Below are 20,586 nucleotides of genomic sequence, written 5' to 3'. Positions count from 1 at the left end.
ATTAGAGACTGTTATTTTGATATATACATTCCCCAGAGAGTAAATGCAGGGTGTTGAGAAATAAGTGCAATATTCTTTAAATCAGTCCAGTAATTAATGTAAGTTTTGTTTCAATATGTGGTGTATCTGCCCTCTAGTGGATCTACTAAAAATTACAATAACATTTCACATCTGTAACACTTACTGATTATGTCCTTGAGAAACTGAACTCTATGAAGTGTCTTTTTTAAATAAATAAATAAATAAATAAAGTTTGTTCCCTATGAAGGACTGGCGCCCCCTCCAGGGTGTGTTCCCGCCTTGCACCCAATGATTCCAGGTAGACTCTGGACACACCGCGACCCTGAACTGGATAAGGGTTACAGATAATGAATGAATGGTCTGTTTGGAAGAAAGGACAGCCTTAAAAAGAACACAATACCATCACAATTCAAATCATTTCTTTGTTATATTCAAGGACAGAGACATTTTCACAGGTGATCAATTGCATTCAGACAGTCATCATCTCATACAAATCCATTTACCTGATAAACTAACATTACATATTTTCCCCCACACATTCTGTGCAACACTTCCTTTCATTCCTTGAAATATATTTCACTGTGCTTTGGCAACATCACTCCCATCAGAATCCAGGAGAACAAAGCGAGGTTTAAATTAAATGAACTTAAAAATGACACTGTCCACATAATTAGAAATGACAACTGCAGAGAAAATTCAGGGAGCGCAACATCCAGTGCACCACAGAACACAAAGTGGCAGAGACAGGTACCTTGAGCAACCATCTATAAAATACACATCCTGTATATAAACCCCACCTCAGGAACCAAGAGAATTATTTAGTATTTGAAAAAGTGAAGTACAACCCAGGCGGTAACAAAAAATAAATTAAAGTCTTAAAATATACAATAAAATGTCCCTCTTTCTCATCAAACACTTTGTAAGTTCCACACAAACCTGAGCAGTTCCCACCCCCCTCTCCCACTTAAAACCAATAAAAATATTCCATTATTGCGATGTGAGATTTAACCATAAAATATTAACTACACGTCAAATATAAAATGCCTCAAAGACAAAAATACGATGCCACAAGGCAGTAAGGTAAAGAAGGCAAAGTCTGAAATGGATGAGATGCACAAAGGAAGTCACAGAGGAGATGGTTGAGACACAACATCTCTACCAGTGCCTGGAATCCACCAGCTCTGGACGAAGGCTCAGTTTTTTCAGTGTTTCATAACCAACAACCATGACTATTGCTGTAGGGGTGGAGGATATGATGCGGGCAGAAAGGCCCTTGGTCATCCCCCAGCATCCCTCTTCTCTGATCAGCTGTTTGAAGGTTTCAATGACTGAACTCCTGCCTTCAACCTGTAGAACACAAAGTCGATCAAACATACATACAGCAACAAACATAAAAGCAATTGAAGAACTACATCTCATACTGATAAATTCTGACAATACACTGAAGCAGACATCAAATGTATCAACAGGGAGCCCCTTCTCCGTTGGCAAGGCTTTAGAATAGAAAGGGTCTGATGGCATGCAGTCATGAGTTAATGTTTGACAATTACTTCAGGATCTCCAAACGTATTGGGTGGACCTCCATCGCTTGAGAAAACACATGGTATTGTTCTGCTGCATGGTACATACACTACTCGACTCTATTGCTTTTTGGTACCTGGTTTGTCTTCCACTACCACAGCTCCTGCCCATGCATGTAACTGCTGACATTACAAAACATCATCTCTATGAAGACCAATGGGCTTTAGAAACCACAGCAGTGTAGGTAAGGTTAAGCATAATTAACTTATGAATTCACGCGTTATGGGCGGCACGGTGGAGCAGCAGGTAGGTGTCGCAGTCACACAGCTCCAGGGGCCTGGAGGTTGTGGGTTCGATTCCTGCTCCGGGTGACTGTCTGTGAGGAGTGTGGTGTGTTCTCCCTGTGTCCGCGTGGGTTTCCTCCGGGTGACTGTCTGTGAGGAGTGTGGTGTGTTCTCCCTGTGTCCGTGTGGGTTTCCTCCGGGTGACTGTCTGTGAGGAGTGTGGTGTGTTCTCCCTGTGTCCGCGTGGGTTTCCTCCGGGTGACTGTCTGTGAGGAGTGTGGCGTGTTCTCCCTGTGTCTGTGTGGGTTTCCTCCGGGTGACTGTCTGTGAGGAGTGTGGCGTGTTCTCCCTGTGTCTGTGTGGGTTTCCTCCGGGTGACTGTCTGTGAGGAGTGTGGCGTGTTCTCCCTGTGTCTGTGTGGGTTTCCTCCGGGTGACTGTCTGTGAGGAGTGTGGCGTGTTCTCCCTGTGTCTGCGTGGGTTTCCTCCGGGTGACTGTCTGTGAGGAGTGTGGCGTGTTCTCCCTGTGTCTGCGTGGGTTTCCTCCGGGTGACTGTCTGTGAGGAGTGTGGCGTGTTCTCCCTGTGTCTGCGTGGGTTTCCTCCGGGTGACTGTCTGTGAGGAGTGTGGCGTGTTCTCCCTGTGTCTGCGTGGGTTTCCTCCGGGTGACTGTCTGTGAGGAGTGTGGCGTGTTCTCCCTGTGTCTGCGTGGGTTTCCTCCGGGTGACTGTCTGTGAGGAGTGTGGCGTGTTCTCCCTGTGTCTGCGTGGGTTTCCTCCGGGTGACTGTCTGTGAGGAGTGTGGCGTGTTCTCCCTGTGTCTGCGTGGGTTTCCTCCGGGTGACTGTCTGTGAGGAGTGTGGCGTGTTCTCCCTGTGTCTGCGTGGGTTTCCTCCGGGTGACTGTCTGTGAGGAGTGTGGCGTGTTCTCCCTGTGTCTGCGTGGGTTTCCTCCGGGTGACTGTCTGTGAGGAGTGTGGCGTGTTCTCCCTGTGTCTGCGTGGGTTTCCTCCGGGTGACTGTCTGTGAGGAGTGTGGCGTGTTCTCCCTGTGTCTGCGTGGGTTTCCTCCGGGTGACTGTCTGTGAGGAGTGTGGCGTGTTCTCCCTGTGTCTGCGTGGGTTTCCTCCGGGTGACTGTCTGTGAGGAGTGTGGCGTGTTCTCCCTGTGTCTGCGTGGGTTTCCTCCGGGTGACTGTCTGTGAGGAGTGTGGCGTGTTCTCCCTGTGTCTGCGTGGGTTTCCTCCGGGTGACTGTCTGTGAGGAGTGTGGCGTGTTCTCCCTGTGTCTGCGTGGGTTTCCTCCGGGTGACTGTCTGTGAGGAGTGTGGCGTGTTCTCCCTGTGTCTGCGTGGGTTTCCTCCGGGTGACTGTCTGTGAGGAGTGTGGCGTGTTCTCCCTGTGTCTGCGTGGGTTTCCTCCGGGTGACTGTCTGTGAGGAGTGTGGCGTGTTCTCCCTGTGTCTGCGTGGGTTTCCTCCGGGTGACTGTCTGTGAGGAGTGTGGCGTGTTCTCCCTGTGTCTGCGTGGGTTTCCTCCGGGTGACTGTCTGTGAGGAGTGTGGCGTGTTCTCCCTGTGTCTGCGTGGGTTTCCTCCGGGTGACTGTCTGTGAGGAGTGTGGCGTGTTCTCCCTGTGTCTGCGTGGGTTTCCTCCGGGTGACTGTCTGTGAGGAGTGTGGCGTGTTCTCCCTGTGTCTGCGTGGGTTTCCTCCGGGTGACTGTCTGTGAGGAGTGTGGCGTGTTCTCCCTGTGTCTGCGTGGGTTTCCTCCGGGTGACTGTCTGTGAGGAGTGTGGCGTGTTCTCCCTGTGTCTGCGTGGGTTTCCTCCGGGTGACTGTCTGTGAGGAGTGTGGCGTGTTCTCCCTGTGTCTGCGTGGGTTTCCTCCGGGTGACTGTCTGTGAGGAGTGTGGCGTGTTCTCCCTGTGTCTGCGTGGGTTTCCTCCGGGTGACTGTCTGTGAGGAGTGTGGCGTGTTCTCCCTGTGTCTGCGTGGGTTTCCTCCGGGTGACTGTCTGTGAGGAGTGTGGCGTGTTCTCCCTGTGTCTGCGTGGGTTTCCTCCGGGTGACTGTCTGTGAGGAGTGTGGCGTGTTCTCCCTGTGTCTGCGTGGGTTTCCTCCGGGTGACTGTCTGTGAGGAGTGTGGCGTGTTCTCCCTGTGTCTGCGTGGGTTTCCTCCGGGTGACTGTCTGTGAGGAGTGTGGCGTGTTCTCCCTGTGTCTGTGTGGGTTTCCTCCGGGTGACTGTCTGTGAGGAGTGTGGCGTGTTCTCCCTGTGTCTGTGTGGGTTTCCTCCGGGTGACTGTCTGTGAGGAGTGTGGCGTGTTCTCCCTGTGTCTGTGTGGGTTTCCTCCGGGTGACTGTCTGTGAGGAGTGTGGCGTGTTCTCCCTGTGTCTGTGTGGGTTTCCTCCGGGTGACTGTCTGTGAGGAGTGTGGCGTGTTCTCTCTGTGTCTGTGTGGGTTTCCTCCGGGTGACTGTCTGTGAGGAGTGTGGCGTGTTCTCCCTGTGTCTGTGTGGGTTTCCTCCGGGTGACTGTCTGTGAGGAGTGTGGCGTGTTCTCCCTGTGGGTTTCCTCCGGGTGACTGTCTGTGAGGAGTGTGGCGTGTTCTCCCTGTGGGTTTCCTCCGGGTGACTGTCTGTGAGGAGTGTGGCGTGTTCTCCCTGTGGGTTTCCTCCGGGTGACTGTCTGTGAGGAGTGTGGCGTGTTCTCCCTGTGGGTTTCCTCCGGGTGACTGTCTGTGAGGAGTGTGGCGTGTTCTCCCTGTGGGTTTCCTCCGGGTGACTGTCTGTGAGGAGTGTGGCGTGTTCTCCCTGTGTCTGTGTGTGTTTCCTCCGGGTGACTGTCTGTGAGGAGTGTGGCGTGTTTTCCCTGTGTCTGTGTGTGTTTCCTCCGGGTGACTGTCTTTGAGGAGTTTGGTGTGTTCTCCCTGTGTCTGTGTGGGTTTCCTCCGGGTGACTGTCTGTGAGGTGTTTGGTGTGTTTTCCCTGTGTCTGTGTGGGTTTCCTCCGGGTGACTGTCTGTGAGGAGTTTGGTGTGTTCTCCCTGTGTTCGCGTGTGTTTCCTCTGGGTGACTGTCTGTGAGGAGTGTGGTGTGTTCTCCCTGTGTCTGTGTGGGTTTCCTCCGGGTGAGTGTCTGTGAGGAGTGTGGTGTGTTCTCCCTGTGTCTGTGTGGGTTTCCTCCGGGTGACTGTCTGTGAGGAGTGTGGTGTGTTCTCCCTGTGTCTGTGTGGGTTTCCTCCGGGTGACTGTCTGTGAGGAGTGTGGTGTGTTCTCCCTGTGTCTGTGTGGGTTTCCTCCGGGTGACTGTCTGTGAGGAGTGTGGTGTATTCCCGCCTTGTGCCCAATGATTCCAGGTAGGCTCTGGACCCACCGCGACCCTGAACTGGATAAGGGTTACAGATAATGAATGAATGAATGAAATGAATGCAAAAAATAAGTCAAGACAAGGTGTTATAGACCTAAAATGCGCAAGACACAGAGTTGGTATCCCAGATAAGGATTACGCTTAGTCCTGGACTAAATCCTCCTTTCAATGGAAAGAAATCACAATTTAAATAATGCTGTGTAGTCGAGGACTGTGCTTAATCCCTGTCTGGGAAACCACCCCACAATGGTACACTTAAACAACTGCATTATATGTAATTTACCTGAACCCTGGCTCTAACTACATCCATTGGATTGGTGACAGTGGAGGCAGTAGCAGCTGCCAGAGGTCCAGCCATGGCTTGGAGAATTAAATGTGGGCAGTCATTCGGTGCCATTTTGGACAGCTGCTCTGTGGAGAAGTATAAGATACAAGATAAGTGTTTGATGACAAATTGAAAGCTTACACAAGTAATTTCTTCAATCGCTCATTTGCATGATGCATTAAATGATGATTAGCCAAACAAACAGGGCAGTTCTTACCTGCATAAAAGTGGTAAAAAGGCCACCAGACTGCACTGTTGGGTATGTATGTAAGAAGAGATGCCACATACCCTCGGTAAAACCCACGGAAGCCGTCTGCAGCAAATATTTGAGCTATAATGTCTCTGGTCTGGCCAAAAGTGACTTTGTGCTTTGCTCCCGACGGTGCTTTGGGTTTGACTTTAAAGCGTGTGAGATGTTCCCCTTGGCCCTGCATCATGAGTTGCTGGGAGATCACATCTATTGGTACGGTGATGCTCTGAGCAACTAATGACGCTGATCCTCCTGCCACTAGCGACTTAAGAGTGTTATCCTTGGAATAGTTAGAGACATATTTCCTCACCAGCTCGTAAGTTGTGATGTACGCCTGCCCGGATATGAGGGTGAACGTGTTGACCATGAAACCTCTGTAAAGGCCCCTCAAACCCTCAGCTCGCAGGATTTTTCGGAAGGCGTCATAGGTCCCAGTATAGAGAGATTTCCCTTTCTGTACCTGCAGTCTGGTGCGGATGAGCATGGCTGGGTAGACGGTGGCACGGATGGTCATGGTCATAAAAACTCCAAAGGAGTAGAACTTGCGTTTGTCCAGGTCCTCCCATTCTATGATCTGGATGTTGCGCTTCTGCTGCATGGCTCCTTCCTGAAGTGCCCAGCATCAGCCTCAGGCTCAGGCTGTTAACCTGAGACACAGTCACATGGGAGATAACACATTTTCATTCATTACAACAGACACTTTTACAGCAATTTTGTTCTCAGTAACTTACATTTCGGCACCAATTCTACCAATGAAATGCCAGGCAAGAAGAAACACTATCCCACCATTAACACACACACACATTTGTGTGTCACTCTTCTGTTCTAAAGCTGTGCATTAATGATTAACTTTTAGTACCACGGCAAAAATGGACTGTTAACCTTTGTTCGTTTGTTGTTAATGACCGGGGGTCTAAGCTGGACAAGTAGCTAATGATAATACAATGATTGTACAATGAAATGTGTCTTCCTTGTTTAGCCATTTGTGGCAGTGAACACAAACATACACTCATGCACTGGGGGCTGTGAACACACACCCAGAGCGGCGAGGAGTGTTTGGGGGTTCAGTGCCGTGCTCAAGGGCACTTCAGCCATGGATGTTCCTGCTGGTCCTGGGGATCGAACCGGCAACCTTCTGGTTTTCCTCAATTCACACCTGAGCTTTGTGGTTTTCATAAGTGCACATTAATACGTTGTATTTCCGAACAGAAGGCAGACAGTGTGCATATATGTATCAGACATATAGTAGTTGTAGATGTTGTAGGTATTTTACCTTTCACACCTGAGCCACCAGTGCATTGAACTGTGGGATATAAGACTGACCCAATAGCTTTGAGGCTGCTGTATCGACAGGGTGCGTTTAATTGTTTTATTACGGGCACACAGTATAAGTGTGTTTTGACACAACCATGGCACACACCTGGGGGTTGTCAGACAAAGCTGGATTTATGAGTTAGCTAGCTGGATAACTTAGGCTTAGCCCAGAGTTGGGGACTGTCCAATAGAAATGTCCCTTGGCTCTTTGCCATATCTGGCTCAACTCTGGCTCAACTGAGACAACCTGCTTTGTGAAACACCCTTTAGACACATCGCACAAGTGTGAACTGCTTTTGTGACGTCAGCCTAAAGGCAAAACACAGCGTAGCCAATCAGCACCGATTTAATTTACATATATATCCGTTTTAAAAGGACACAGAACATGTATATGGCCGGTACAAATGTAAGGGAAAAAGGCTTGGCTAAATGGTCATATTAGATTAACCTTCACTACTGGACTAGCCTTCACAAATGAACCGACCTTACTGGAATGTCATGAGTGGATATTAAATGAAAAAAGAAAAATATTAAATATATGTCTTTTAAAGATACGGTTTTTGACATTTTTAATTCTGGGTTAACACTGTATTTGACATATTGGGTAAGATAACTTAGCTGTGCTAGCAAACACCTGGAAAAAAACCCACTCAAACGTTGCATTCTCGTCTTTTGTCTCACATAGTAACAAATGTTGTGTTCTGTTCTGTTTTAAGCACTAACTCTTTAAGTTGTTTTAGTATTATTCGGTATAATTTAAAAATACTGAGGTGGTTTTTTTCTTAGAAGTTAGCTAACGTCAAATCAACACGAACAAATTATACACCAACCAACAGAGGGAAAAACCTACCGTGCAGAAAAATGTCTGTATTATTCAAATCTCATCATAGGCTTGTGTTTTTCCATTACAAGTCCTATATTTTTTAGCAAGATACCACTAGGTTACGAGCTGAATTTGTCCTCAGAAAAAAACATGTCACACTCAAGTCACAGGCGATGGCTTCTTCTTGTTCTTTAGCTCCTGGGCTGCTCTTTTTTCCTCAGAGGTACATTAGCGCCCTCTTCGTTTTCTCTCAGCAGCATGTTTTTTTGTTTTTTTTTTAAGCTGTCCGGTCTAACACCGCCAAGAAACCGAACCGAAGGTGAGGCCAAGGTGACGGAGAGTGAAAAAGTTGTGTCCGCTAGTGAATTGACGACAAGGGCCCGGCTGGACCCAGACTTCATACAGATTAGTTAGTTATTAATTATTAATCTTATCACAGTTATTATTAGTGTAGTTATTTTCTGCCAGTAAGAATAGAATAAAATGTTTGTTTATGAGTATGTGTGTGTACATGTGTTCTAATATTAGCCCAAGTGTTGCATAAATTTGCAGTAAAGGCTACTTTTTCATGGAACATGGTGTCACCCTCAGATAGGGTAACCAGATCTGAGACGGTGAAAAAGAGGACATGAATGAAAAGGGGGGTGGGTGAGCTCTCGCCCCTCACTGCCGTTGTATGTTTAGCTGAACCTATGTGTGCTTTTAGGTCCTTTACACCTTTATTTGCTACACAAAACATGGGAATTTCTTTTTTAATTCATCCGAGAACTTTTATATTTACATTTCGGCATAGCTGCTCGAGGTGAGGGTGGGTCCATGAGCTTTGCCTGAAGTACACAAGGACTACTGACGTGACGTGCAGACTGACCGATTAAATGTTTACAGAGAAGGTTATCGACCAATAACGGTAGCTCTACAGTCAGACCGTCCAATCAGAAGATTTTAGGCTACTTCCCCACGCCCCCTTCTCACTCAAGCGAACCAAACGGAGTAGGGGAGGGCGGGACTAGTTTGTGAACGAAACTTCTCGAAGTTCTATGTAAGCTCTAGAAAAACAAAATGGACGGACGTTTGTGAAATTACGCCCGGACATTTTTTTAAGTCTTAAAAAATGGACATGTCCGGGTAAAAGAGGACGTCTGGTCACCCTACTAGAACTTGAAATATACATTTGAAATATCTAAAACGTAGCAGGCCTCTGTATAAACAAACTTGTAAAATGTGTGAAAATGGACAGCAGATGGGGCTGTTCTGTAAAACATGATTCAGCAGACACAGAGCCTCATTCTTCCTTTGCTGCCAAAAGTGCTCTTCTGAAGTCCCCACTCAGGTTCAGAGGTCATAAATATGTGACAAAACTGGAAGCAATGGAAAAAAAAAGTTTTTTCTTACTGTTGATTTTCTAAAGTGAAAGTGAGCATGATTCCAGCACAGTTTGATGGATTTTGTTTTTGCACACTCACTCTTTTAAAATAAAGGTGCCACAAAGTGTTCTTTGAGCATTGCCACAGAAGAACCATTTTGGTTCCATAAAGAACCATTTTTTTGCTGTTACATAGGAATAAAGAACCTTGAGATCAAGAGATGAATTCTGAAACCCTTTAAAAGTTCTTCACCTTCACACACCTATAAAAACAATTAGTTATATGTTTTTTGATTGAACCAAAGTTGTTTCTTGTGTAGCATCACCCAAAATACTTTATAGAGTGCATATTAAACCTGATAATCCCCAGTTAAATCTCAATTGTACAATCCAGAATTTAGACTCCCTCATTTATATATAATACTGAGCATCCTACGTAAATAATATACTGCATCCAGACCTCCAGCTACTGGTTGAATGCCTCTTTCATTCTCCCTGTTTAACCGATTGAACTGAATATAGGGCGGCTCAGTGGAGCAACAGGTAGTGTCGCAGTCACACAGCTCCAAGGACCTGGAGGTTGTGGGTTCAAATCCCATTCCGGGTGACTGTGAGTAGTTGGTGTGTTCTCCCAGTGTCTGCGTGGGTTTCCTCTGGGTGCTCCAGTTTCCTCCCACAGTCCAAAAACACACGTTGGTAGGTGGATTGGCGACTCAAAAGTGTTCAAATGTGTGTGTGTGTTGCCCTGTGAAGGACTGGCGCTCCCTCCAGGGTGTATTCCCACCTTGCGCCCAGTGATTCCAGGTAGGCTCTGGACCTACCGTGACCCTGAATTGGATAAGCGCTTACAGATAATGGATGGATGAACTGAATATAGCATATTTAACCTTGCTGTATATCTAAGACAAAAACTTGACAATCCTTTCATTCTTTTTCTGTAGGTGTTTCATTGTGTTCAGGGTCAGAATGGATCCAGAGCCTGCACAGAGTCAACAGGCATGAGGTAAGCACGCACCTTATAAATGGTGCCAGTCCATCGAAGGGTATCCTACCCTCACAGCTTTAATAATGTTTGATCATTACGGAAATTTGGGAAATCCACCAATTTTTCTAAATGTCAGCATCATTTTCTGTGTGGCTTTCAACACCAGGTTACAGTCACTACCATTGTACACTTTTCTGACTCAGTGTTTTTAATCATAAAAATATGAAAGAATGTGTTTATATTGCACCGAGTGGTTATATGCTGAAATTTATTTTTAAAAAATCACTGGAGTTCCCCTCTAAGGCCATTGCAACAGGCCTCTAATGGCAACTGACCATTTGTTACAGCTATATACAGCATAAAGCATCTCAGATGGAGCAATCAGATTAGAGTCAGCTGTGACCATCTGTAAAACCACACATGAAACTTGTTCATCTGAACAGACCTCCTCCGACATACAACAACAGCAAGGCCATGCTAATTTATGCTGTTTATTGGTCAAGAAAACAATGGTAATAAATCAATGTGTTTGTAGCCTTTATTTCAAAAGTATTTTATGGCGTTAAATTTGCCATAGTCTTCTATATTTATTCTTTAATGTTAGATATTGTTTTAATGCAAATTAAATGTTTTCAGTGATGAAAATAACATACATAGGGAAGTGCATGGGGAATTCCTTTTGAAACTATATATATTAACATTTTAAAGAGTAGCTATTGTAGCATAGCAGCAGCTGTTTGTGAAGAAACAGAACATATCTTTCTGCTCTTCCTCTAGACTTAGAGGCCTGGTCATGATGAGGTCAGCTTTATATTTTGTTTAAACATTTACAATCTTAAACTGCAATTCTTTATAAATCAAATCCCAGAAAATGCATCCACTTTCCAAGAGAAATTCTTCAGCAAGCAGAGAGTGAATTATGTTATCAGGCTGCTGTTGCTCATTGTTTGAAGTTTGTGTGAGGAGGCAGAAGGGGGGAGAATGGTTTTGGCAGTGAATTCTCTAGGAGAACGCAGCTAAAAACAGGCCCCCATTGATCTTTTTTATTTACACCTAAAACAATCGAAAAGGAATTTAGTCACTGTGTCCACTTTACACGATCAGCTTGTGCTGCTTTATGCGTTGGTATTCAGGCATTCATTCAATTTCAAAATGTTTAATAACTTAATGTTTAATAACTTAATATAGTGTAAAATAAATCAGTTTTAATTAGTGCACTTACTTTTTATACAGAAACCAAGCTCTGGAATACTCCAAAAATATTTATATTCTCAAAGCTTAAAAGTAACATCCTCTAGGCTTACTTTTCATATATAATTCAATTACTGTCTGTAATTATGAGTGTTTTTGTTTATTGTTGCCTTTATTTGTATTATTATTAATATTAATAAAGAAAAGCTGTATGAGAAGGCAGCTCTAGCAGTTGGACATTTAGTACGTTGGAGTAGAGAAGAGAAGCCGGTCTGGTATGTTCTCTCTCTCTCTCTCTCTCTCTCTCTCTCTCTCTCTCTCTCTCTCTCTCTCTCTCAGAGCAGAAGAATAAGCATGGAGGAGTGGTGGTCCGTTCTGAGGCATGCATTTGATAGCAGTGCTGTCTAATCGTCTTCAGGATAAACATGGCAGGGGAAGGTAGTGGAATGCCAGAGCTGTGGGGGCGGCAGGAGGTCAGAGAAAGGCCAAGGCAGGTGGTCTGCATCAGCCCTTTGGATGACAGCCTCCCAGCACCCTCCAAACACAAGCAGACGCTGTAGGATGGATTACTTTATTAAGGAAGCTGGAGAGGGACTCTATTCAAATGACTCCTTTTATGCGATAATTTGTCTGGGGTTATTGTGGAAAATTTTCTAAAATATATAATTAACTACCAGTATATTTGTGTAATGAAATCTGACATTTATAAAAAAGAAATTGTGTTCAACTGTTTGCTGTACCTCTCTAGCAGATGCCTGGTACTGAGCATGATGATACATGATGTATGCTGTTGTAGCTTGTATCTATTTTCACTTTCTACTTATTTAAAAGTACTTATATAACTACTTATATACGTTTGGACATGTTCTGTTAAATCTTAATAGGAAAATTCTTCTGATATATATATATATATATATATATATCCAGCCATAGCTCACTCTCACTCTTTCTGCTACTAACACATACTTGCCCTTCTGTCTCTGAGCTTCAAATAAATCTCAGCATGTGAACACAACTCAACTTTGAGAGAAATCAGAGCTCACATATTTGACTCTTTTTTACTCTGCCATGTTTAACCACTGCCTGGTTGATTGTCTTTTCAAATAAATATGACACTTTCAAAATACAGATGTCAATAAAAACCGTTTGGAGTGACATATTAGAACCACTCATAGTTCCCAAAAGATTGTTTTAAGTACATGAGATGAGTGAGTGTTCAGAACCATGTTAAAGGTGACATAACCTCCATTTTAAGGGCCTTCTGCTTGCTCACCTGGGGCTTTCGGATTCACATTATCTCTTATAAAAAAGAAAGCTATGCAAATATAGGTATATTTTATTTATAATAAAATGTAGACAGAATGTTTATGATGTAGATATAATAGGGTGACCAGTTTTGAGATGGTGAAACGACTACTGGGGGGGGGGGGGGACTACTGACGTGCAGACTGACCAATTAAATGTTTACAGAGAAGGTTATCGACCAATAACGGTAGCGCTACAGTCAGACCGTCCAATCCGAAGATTTTAGGCTACTTCACCACGCCCCCTTCTCACTCAACTGAACCAATCGGAGTAGGGGAGGGCGGGACTAGTTTGTGAACGAAGCGCTTCTCGAAGTTCTATGTAAGCGGTAGAAAAACAAATCCCGGACCTTTGTGAAATTCTGCCCGGACATTTTTTAAGTCTAAAAAAGAGGACATGTCCGTGTAAAAGAGGACGTCTGGTCACCCTAAGATATAATATAAAGTACTGTAGATCAAAATAGTACTCACTATTTGCTTAAAGGTATTTTTAATTGTTGTATTCAAAATTTCAGGAGTTTTGGAAAGAAAAGAATCATTTGATTTAATAATGCAATTACATATATTTTTGTCTGGTTAATCTGCCATCATGTCTCCATTAATGTTGTTAAAGCTCTCAGTCATCTGAATCCTCTAGGGCTTTTAGTAATTATTCTGAACTAGACTAATTTAATATCACTGGCCAAAATCTCTTCATTTTTGACATGTTTTATATGAAAATAATGGCTTTAGTTAACGTTGTATCTAAATGTCATGATTTATAGACAAATGGAAACATTCTAGAATCACTTTGAATTATTAATTTTACATTAACTTATACATTAGCTTATGTAAAGCTATTATTTGTATACGTGAGTTGTTGTTTTTTTTTTTGGTTTTTTTTTTTTGAGAAAGTACAGAAAAAAGTCTGAATCCTTACTGTTTTTACTATATCTTTAAAAATCTTTTCTCCAAGCTCTTGATTAGCAATTAAGAACTTTTATTTTGAAGTGTACAGAAGCCCTGGTCAGGAGGGCAGATGTAATGTAACACTAATGAACACTGCACATGAATCTGAGCATGTACCCTGTCTGAGAAAGGCACATGTTGACTTATGCTAAGAGAGGAGTCGGATAACGGTGGGTTATTAGTTCATTTTACATTCTCAGCAGAAGGCTTGTTGTGTTTTGGAGGCCTCCCTGGGGACCATGACTCCCACAGTTCTGATGAGCAACACTCCAGCCATGTGCAGGATTTATGCCAGAGATCCTTTTCCTCACATCTGACTCTCTTCTTGATTTTCATGATCTGAAGTCATAGTTTGGCCACAAAATGTTACATTTACACTCTTTTTTCCTGTTAACCCCAACGTACAAAAATCCTGAAGGGAGAATTCATTCATTTTACGATCAAAAAGAAACAATATTTTTAAACTTTTATCTTTACCATAAGGTGCAATCCACACAAGACAAAGCTTCAGATTGCATTTTAGTGTCTAAACCAGTTTATTTTCCATAGAGAGCGTAAAAAGGTACACTAGGTGTCCGTATATTGAGTGTATGACATTGTAAAAGTCTTTGCATTCTTTAGATAAAAAAATTAGAGGTGCATCTATCATGAATATAACAGATTCCTCTTTCTTTACAGTAACACCTGTATTTTTTCAGCACCAGGGCATCATCTGCTTTTATCATTGTGACCTTCACTTACAAAGTGAAGTGGAAACATATAGATGTTGAATTATTTCATAGTTGGATATCACGGCACTTGTGGCTCTGTAGACCCCAGTGGGCATGTTGTCAGACGTGTCTACTGACACAGCTGCTGTGTGCTCTGGCTCTTATCATTCTAATGTCAATGAGTCTTTTGTTTCTTGAATGTTGCGTTCACCACTGAATGAGTAAAAAGAGCTACAGCCATGTAAACACCAGAAGACATGTGAAGAGCAGTTATGATCAGCATGTTTTCATTTGTTTACTTTCTTTTTTGAGACAAGAATGGGGCAGGTATTGATTTCCGAACATGTATTTAATTATTTAACGGTTTGTTTAATTGAACTTATTGCAGCTTTTGTTGGTTTCTTTTAAGGAACTCTACAGTTAAACGTCCACGTTGGTTGCATTCTCTGCTTCTCAAGATCCCAGTACTCCTGAACTATGGGATAGCTAGTCCACTGTACTCAGAACAACAGCAGAATCCTTCTTTTTGCACATTTTTGACTCTCATTTCACAGCAAGACACACTAACTGACCTTGCTGAGCTCTGATTTATGATTTTTCCCCCCTCTTTTAATAAGGATGGTCACCATGTCTGCAAGATGCTACACAGATGTTATATAGAAGTGTTAGTACATCTTCGTCTAGATATGTAAGTTTAGAGCCATGCCATTGCTTTCCACTTAGATTTTAGTTACACCCACCATCCCAGCTGGCCTACCCCTTTATTAAAAGAGAGAGGAGAGAGCCACAGCATGTGGTCTCTGAATTATGCAAACTGCAGCATACTCTTAAGAGCCCAGAAAGCCTGGTGTGCAACTATAGAACGAAACCGGGTCCGACAGTACTACTCAAGGGGGAGGGTCTGTATGAAATATTCATTTTTCTTAGTGGTTGAGGCAAACCTTGCTTGAGGTGATGGACAACAGGTCAGTGCCCTGACCTGCTAGTCCTCGTGCAGGCTGGAACTCTTTATCATGTTCCTCCTTCAATACTGGACGTTTATGTAAAAAGAAAAACATTTGGAGCAGCTCCACTGTGAAAGAATCACAGAATGAGTTACAATTCAGTTAAAATACAATTGGCCTGACCTGAGAACGAATGAACTTACTGAAAGACTGACGTTTCATCGAGAGCTCATACAAAAAGATTAATATAAATTAGAAATCCATGCATTGTTATTTAGTTGAAGGTACTATTAGAAACCTTTTGTTTGGTAAGTATCTTCACATTTTACAAAAAATGTTAAGCCGTTTTTGTAGTGTCTTAGAAATGCTGTTTCTCGTTGCTCAATGCAGAGTTACAATTTCACAGTTAACAGAATGAACAAAGTTACTGAGGAAAATTAGAGGGACAATTATTATTATTTTTTTTTTTATTTCATTGAATTAATTTTAATTAATCTGTCTGCGCGGGTTTCCTCCTGACTGTCTGTGAGGAGTGTGGTGTGTTCTCCCTGTATCCGCGTGGGTTTCCTCCGGGTGACTGTCTGTGAGGAGTGTGGTGTGTTTTCCCTGTGTCCGCGTGGGTTTCCTCCGGGTGACTGTCTGTGAGGAGTGTTGTGTGTTTTCCCTGTGTCCGCGTGGGTTTCCTCCGGGTGACTGTCTGTGAGGAGTGTGGTGTGTTCTCCCTGTGTCTGCATGGGTTTCCTCCGGGTGACTGTCTGTAAGGAGTGTTGTGTGTTTTCCCTGTGTCTGTGTGGGTTTCCTCCGGGTGACTGTCTGTGAGGAGTGTGGTGTGTTCTCTCTGTGTCTGTGTGGGTTTCCTCCGGGTGACTGTCTGTGAGGAGTGTGGTGTGTTCTCTCTGTGTCTGTGTGGGTTTCCTCCGGGTGACTGTCTGTGAGGAGAGTTATAAAAAGAGTTATTCTACAGACTTACTATAAAGAATGTTTTAGTGCTCTCAATTTTAAAGAATGTGCTTTTAAAGGTGTGCTCTTATCATCAGTGTGAAGTTCTGTGCCCCAGTTAAATTCAGTAATGTAGATGCTCCAGGCTTTGGCAGCCCCATGCATCATTGAGTCAATCTCAAAAGTTCTGTTCAATATTTGATGAGATTACTTCTTCTTCACTGACATTGTTCTGTTTTGCAGGTCCTGCTTTGCACGTCTGGTGTAGTGGGGTGGCAGCAATCTAGAATAACAGTCACTCTCTGTTCTAGGACAAAAGTAGGTTTCAGTCTTAAATATAGGTTTCAGACTTAAAAATTAGGCTTCTGCAAGGGTTCTTTATTAAAGGCAATGGTTCGATACAGAAACCTGAACATTTGAAGAACGTTTTGCATGATTAAAGGTTCTTTGCATCATGAAAGGGTTCTTCAGATTGATGGAGAATGAGTTATGGCTGGTTCTATATAGCACCTTTTAGAAAATGGTTCCTCTGTTGTAACAAACTTGACGTTGTTACAATAAAAGAACCCTTTTTGGTGCCATATAGAAGCCTTTTCTAAAAGGTGTTATATAGAACCATCTAGAGCACATTTTTCTTAATCTAAAGAACCCTTTCATGATGCAAAGAACCCTTTAATCAGGCAAAATGTTCTTCTTGATTCTATATAAAACCATTTTATTTACCAAAGAACCCTTATAGAACCAGCTGATGAAGGAGTTGGGCCTTCATACTGACTCTTGTAAGACTCAAATGCTCAGGATCTAGATATATGTGTAGACACCACTTCTAATGAGTTTATTCAGATACTTCAAGGTAAAACCAATATCCAACATGTTCAGTGATGCACACAAGGCTTATACAACCTCCATAGTAAAGCATAACACAAAATAGGACGTTCTGGAACAGTGTCACCATGCCCAGTGCCAAGTGTGAGCTGGAGGATTATAAATCCCCACCTGCATTGTGCTGTGGATCAGAACTGCATTTTCTGGAGTGATGGGGAACCATCCAATACCTTTAGGAGGAGCTTTATAAATGCCATTAAAAACGTACTGCAGTTTCGTAGCATCTAGAATAGAGGCTCTTATTGCATTGGAGGAGAGGACAAACTACCTTGAGATGTTTGAAATTATTGCTAAGAAGCAAGAAAGCTCATGACTTTAGGCTTTTACTTGGAGTTTTTTATGATATAAAAATCATGTACAACAAAAATCATATACAACAAAGATATCACAGGCCCACATTCGGGTTTAAGAAGGTGCCTATACATTTGTCCACTGTCTGAAATTATTTCTTCTATGCAGATGGAAACCCAACTAATCATGATTTTCCATCTCTCAGCGTGGCCCAGCATCAATATTAGAATAACTGCTTTGAGAAGCCAGATGTATTAGTGTCATTCATTGTGACCACTTTGGCCTCACCACAGGAAATCATTCAAAATCTGTACGTTCTACAGAAAGAGGTATTTTAATTTATAATCAACGAGATGGTAGCTTAAAAGTTTCACATAATTAGGCAACAGTGGCATAATCGACTGTTTTAAGCAAAGTCACAACAAGTTCTTTTTTATAGCTTCGTTTGTTATTACTGACCCCGTCGCTCTGGGAATGTGTTGCCCTTTTCTTTAGTAACATAACCTTTTATTTCCATTCTTCACATCTAAACAGGAAACTGGGGCTCAGTAGAGAAAATATGAGGGAGGATGTGAAAACAAATTAACTCTCAAATGGAGAATACTGAGACGTAGGCCTTTAAACCAAGACTAAGCCATGTTTTGGGAAAGATGTTGCCGTACGTGGTTTCCTTAGCAGGAATTACTAAGTGATACACATCACTTCTGTCTTAAAAACATCACACTGCCCTTTTAGCTCTGGTTTGTCTGTACTTTATCAGAAAGAGGAGGAAGGAAGACATTATTATTACAACATGATCTAGTCTCTTCTGCATCTTTTTTAACAGATTCCCATGAAATTTAAGAGAAAAAAGGCAGGTATTGTTCCAAACACTGCGTATCATATTTCAGTTTCTGTTTGTTTTATTGGGCTACAAATCAACAATAAGCACAGTCTAATTCTGGCACTGGTCTTATTTTTATTGGTCAAGGGGGAGAAATGTGTCCCTGAGAGTGTAGCAGTGAACTCCAGTGACCCGTCAGAGGTGTTTGTGTGGCCTCACTCATGAATGACAGGCTAACGGTAGGCGAGGCTAATCCAAACAAGGATCTCAATCCAGATCTCAGCTGTACATCATGTGTTGTAGCGTATGAGTGAAGGATTGGAGGAGTGCACATTTGTGTGTACTGGTCATTTGGTGTAAGCCGTAATAGCACAACAGCACTTTGCAAAATAGTAGCCAGTTCTTGAAGACCTGTGTGTGTGACCATGAAACAGTCATACACACATTCCAAACTGTTCTTAGGAGTGATGCCATTGAAGAACTCTTTTGGTTCCTTAAAAACTATTTGTAAAGGGTCTAAAGAAGTTCAAAATGTTTACAAATAATCTTTAAATAATGGTATATTTCCATACCAGTGTATGTTTTCCCATAAAGCCCTGTATATCCAGACAATCATTAAATTTCTAAAGCAGCATCAGATAACATAACCCCTCCTTGCTGGTTTGGCTTTAAAAACTTCACATAATGTGATAATCCCATAATAAGTGAAGTTTTTTCCTAGAATGAGGTATTTAAATGCAGTGAATGAAATGAAGTGTAAGATATGAAACAGCTACATTTAAAAATAAAAACATAACCTCCAAAATGTATTTTTCCTTTGAACAACTTTCACAATATACAACCACAGTAACGGAGGCTGCGGAGATGTGCTTCTTGATGTAGACTGAAGATGGGAAAAGTTGCGGTGGATGGTGGATGTGCACTGAGGCACAGAGGACACTAGGAACACAAGCTAAGTGCTCTGGAGCTCTGTGATGGTGATGTGATGGGATGGGTTCAGTGAGGCGGAGAGTGGAGGAGTGCAGAGCGAGGTGGCTTTTGGGACAATGGGCCTGCTCTTCTCGTATAAAACATGAAGGCCTCATCACAGGGTTCTGGCCTCACTCTGTGGCCTTTGTGTGTAGGGGATTCAGCACCGGCAACAAGGAGACAACAGGAAACGAAAGTTCTTCCAACAGCGTACAGTGTACACTGTAAATACTTCGACTGATGATGAAGGACGCAGCTGAATTGTGGTGCCTCTTTGGTAAACCTGAATTCAAATGAGCGTGTTAGTAATTGGCTGTAAATGACTGGTTGTCAAAGGTTTGCTTTGTACAAGATAAACACTAATGAAGCTAGGAGCTATTCTGAGTTCAGGACTGAAAAGGCATTAGTTATTAGACTTAATGACTTAAGAATGAATGATTGTGAATACAATCTTATAAATAAATGGTCTAAACCTAAGAAATTAAATGAGAAAGTTTATAAAATAACTGGCTTTTGTCAGCTGTTACACCTCATACAGTGTCACTTTGCTATCCTAGTGTTCTACAAATCCCAGTCCCTTTCTCTCTGCCAGGTCAACTCCACTCACTCAATCAGTTCTCATGTCATTTTCAAGAACTCAACACTGATAATGCTATCTATAAACTCATGATTATCTTTGGCTTTAGGTGGTACCGTTTATTTTTAAACCTTGCACAAGTAGTAAAGAATCTAAAGCATTTTCCTTTAATGAATGTGCATGAAAACACATGTATAAACTGAGGAGGGCACTGGCTAGTCTAGCACCTGTATAGGCGAAATAAATGGCAAAAGCTAAACAGTTATTATCTAGAAATAGGAAATAACTGTTTAGAGAAGAGGGGATGTGTTGCAACCCCAAATTCCCCTCTAATCATTACATGATGTAAACTTATTTAAAGCCCTTTTTTAGTGATCATGTAATTAAGTTAAAACCATTTTAATATTTAAAACCATAGAATAGAATATTTTAATTTTACTCTATTCATTATTGATAAACAAATGCCACCAATCTCATTTTAAGCTTGTTTCCAAGAACCAGAGCTCCCATGAAAAACGTGATCATGAATACCACCTTCTGGATACACCCACGTGCACTGAAACTTAAATTTAACTAAAATTAATTTAGAAAAGAACAACATTAAGCCAAATACCATAGAAAGACCAATGCCCTGAACTATTTCAGCCCAAACTCTGATTGTGTTACCACACAATGTCAGGAAACAGTGTGCCTTTCATTGCACAGTCATTCTGACTAAACCAAAATAAGGCACATCCCTGTGAAGCAGGGCAGAACTACCAA

At 42.7% G+C, this 20,586-nt stretch overlaps 1 protein-coding gene and 2 long non-coding RNA genes across 4 annotated transcripts; 2 read left to right on the top strand and 1 right to left on the bottom strand.

Moving 5' to 3' along the window:
* Positions 1-420: 420 nt before the first annotated feature.
* Positions 421-8,060, bottom strand: LOC136678920 (solute carrier family 25 member 44-like). 2 transcript variants are annotated; one of them, XM_066657112.1, is made up of 4 exons: positions 7,923-8,057; positions 5,726-6,405; positions 5,467-5,594; positions 421-1,368 (listed from the first exon to the last, which is right to left on the bottom strand). In XM_066657112.1, exons 2-4 carry the CDS (start codon positions 6,354-6,356, stop codon positions 1,177-1,179), a joined length of 951 nt encoding a protein of 316 aa, XP_066513209.1. In that variant the 5' UTR covers positions 6,357-6,405; positions 7,923-8,057; the 3' UTR covers positions 421-1,176. The 2 variants fall into 2 exon arrangements, 1 of the variants encoding a protein (XP_066513209.1); XR_010796504.1 differs by having other exon boundaries at positions 1,231-1,368; positions 5,467-5,589; positions 7,923-8,060.
* A 61-nt stretch (positions 8,061-8,121) lies between these two features.
* Positions 8,122-12,333, top strand: LOC136678921 (uncharacterized). The gene is made up of 3 exons (XR_010796505.1): positions 8,122-8,214; positions 10,200-10,261; positions 11,774-12,333. It is a non-coding gene; the product is annotated as an uncharacterized lncRNA (long non-coding RNA).
* A 1,428-nt stretch (positions 12,334-13,761) lies between these two features.
* On the top strand, positions 13,762-19,257 carry LOC136677859 (uncharacterized). Its single transcript, XR_010796439.1, has 3 exons — positions 13,762-13,856; positions 16,523-16,597; positions 19,126-19,257. It is a non-coding gene; the product is annotated as an uncharacterized lncRNA (long non-coding RNA).
* Positions 19,258-20,586: the final 1,329 nt, after the last annotated feature.

This window comes from Hoplias malabaricus, chromosome Y (assembly GCF_029633855.1).
Source record: "Hoplias malabaricus isolate fHopMal1 chromosome Y, fHopMal1.hap1, whole genome shotgun sequence".
NCBI classification, from domain to species: Eukaryota; Metazoa; Chordata; class Actinopteri; order Characiformes; family Erythrinidae; genus Hoplias; species Hoplias malabaricus.
This window is presented reverse-complemented; position numbering and strand designations above follow the sequence as displayed.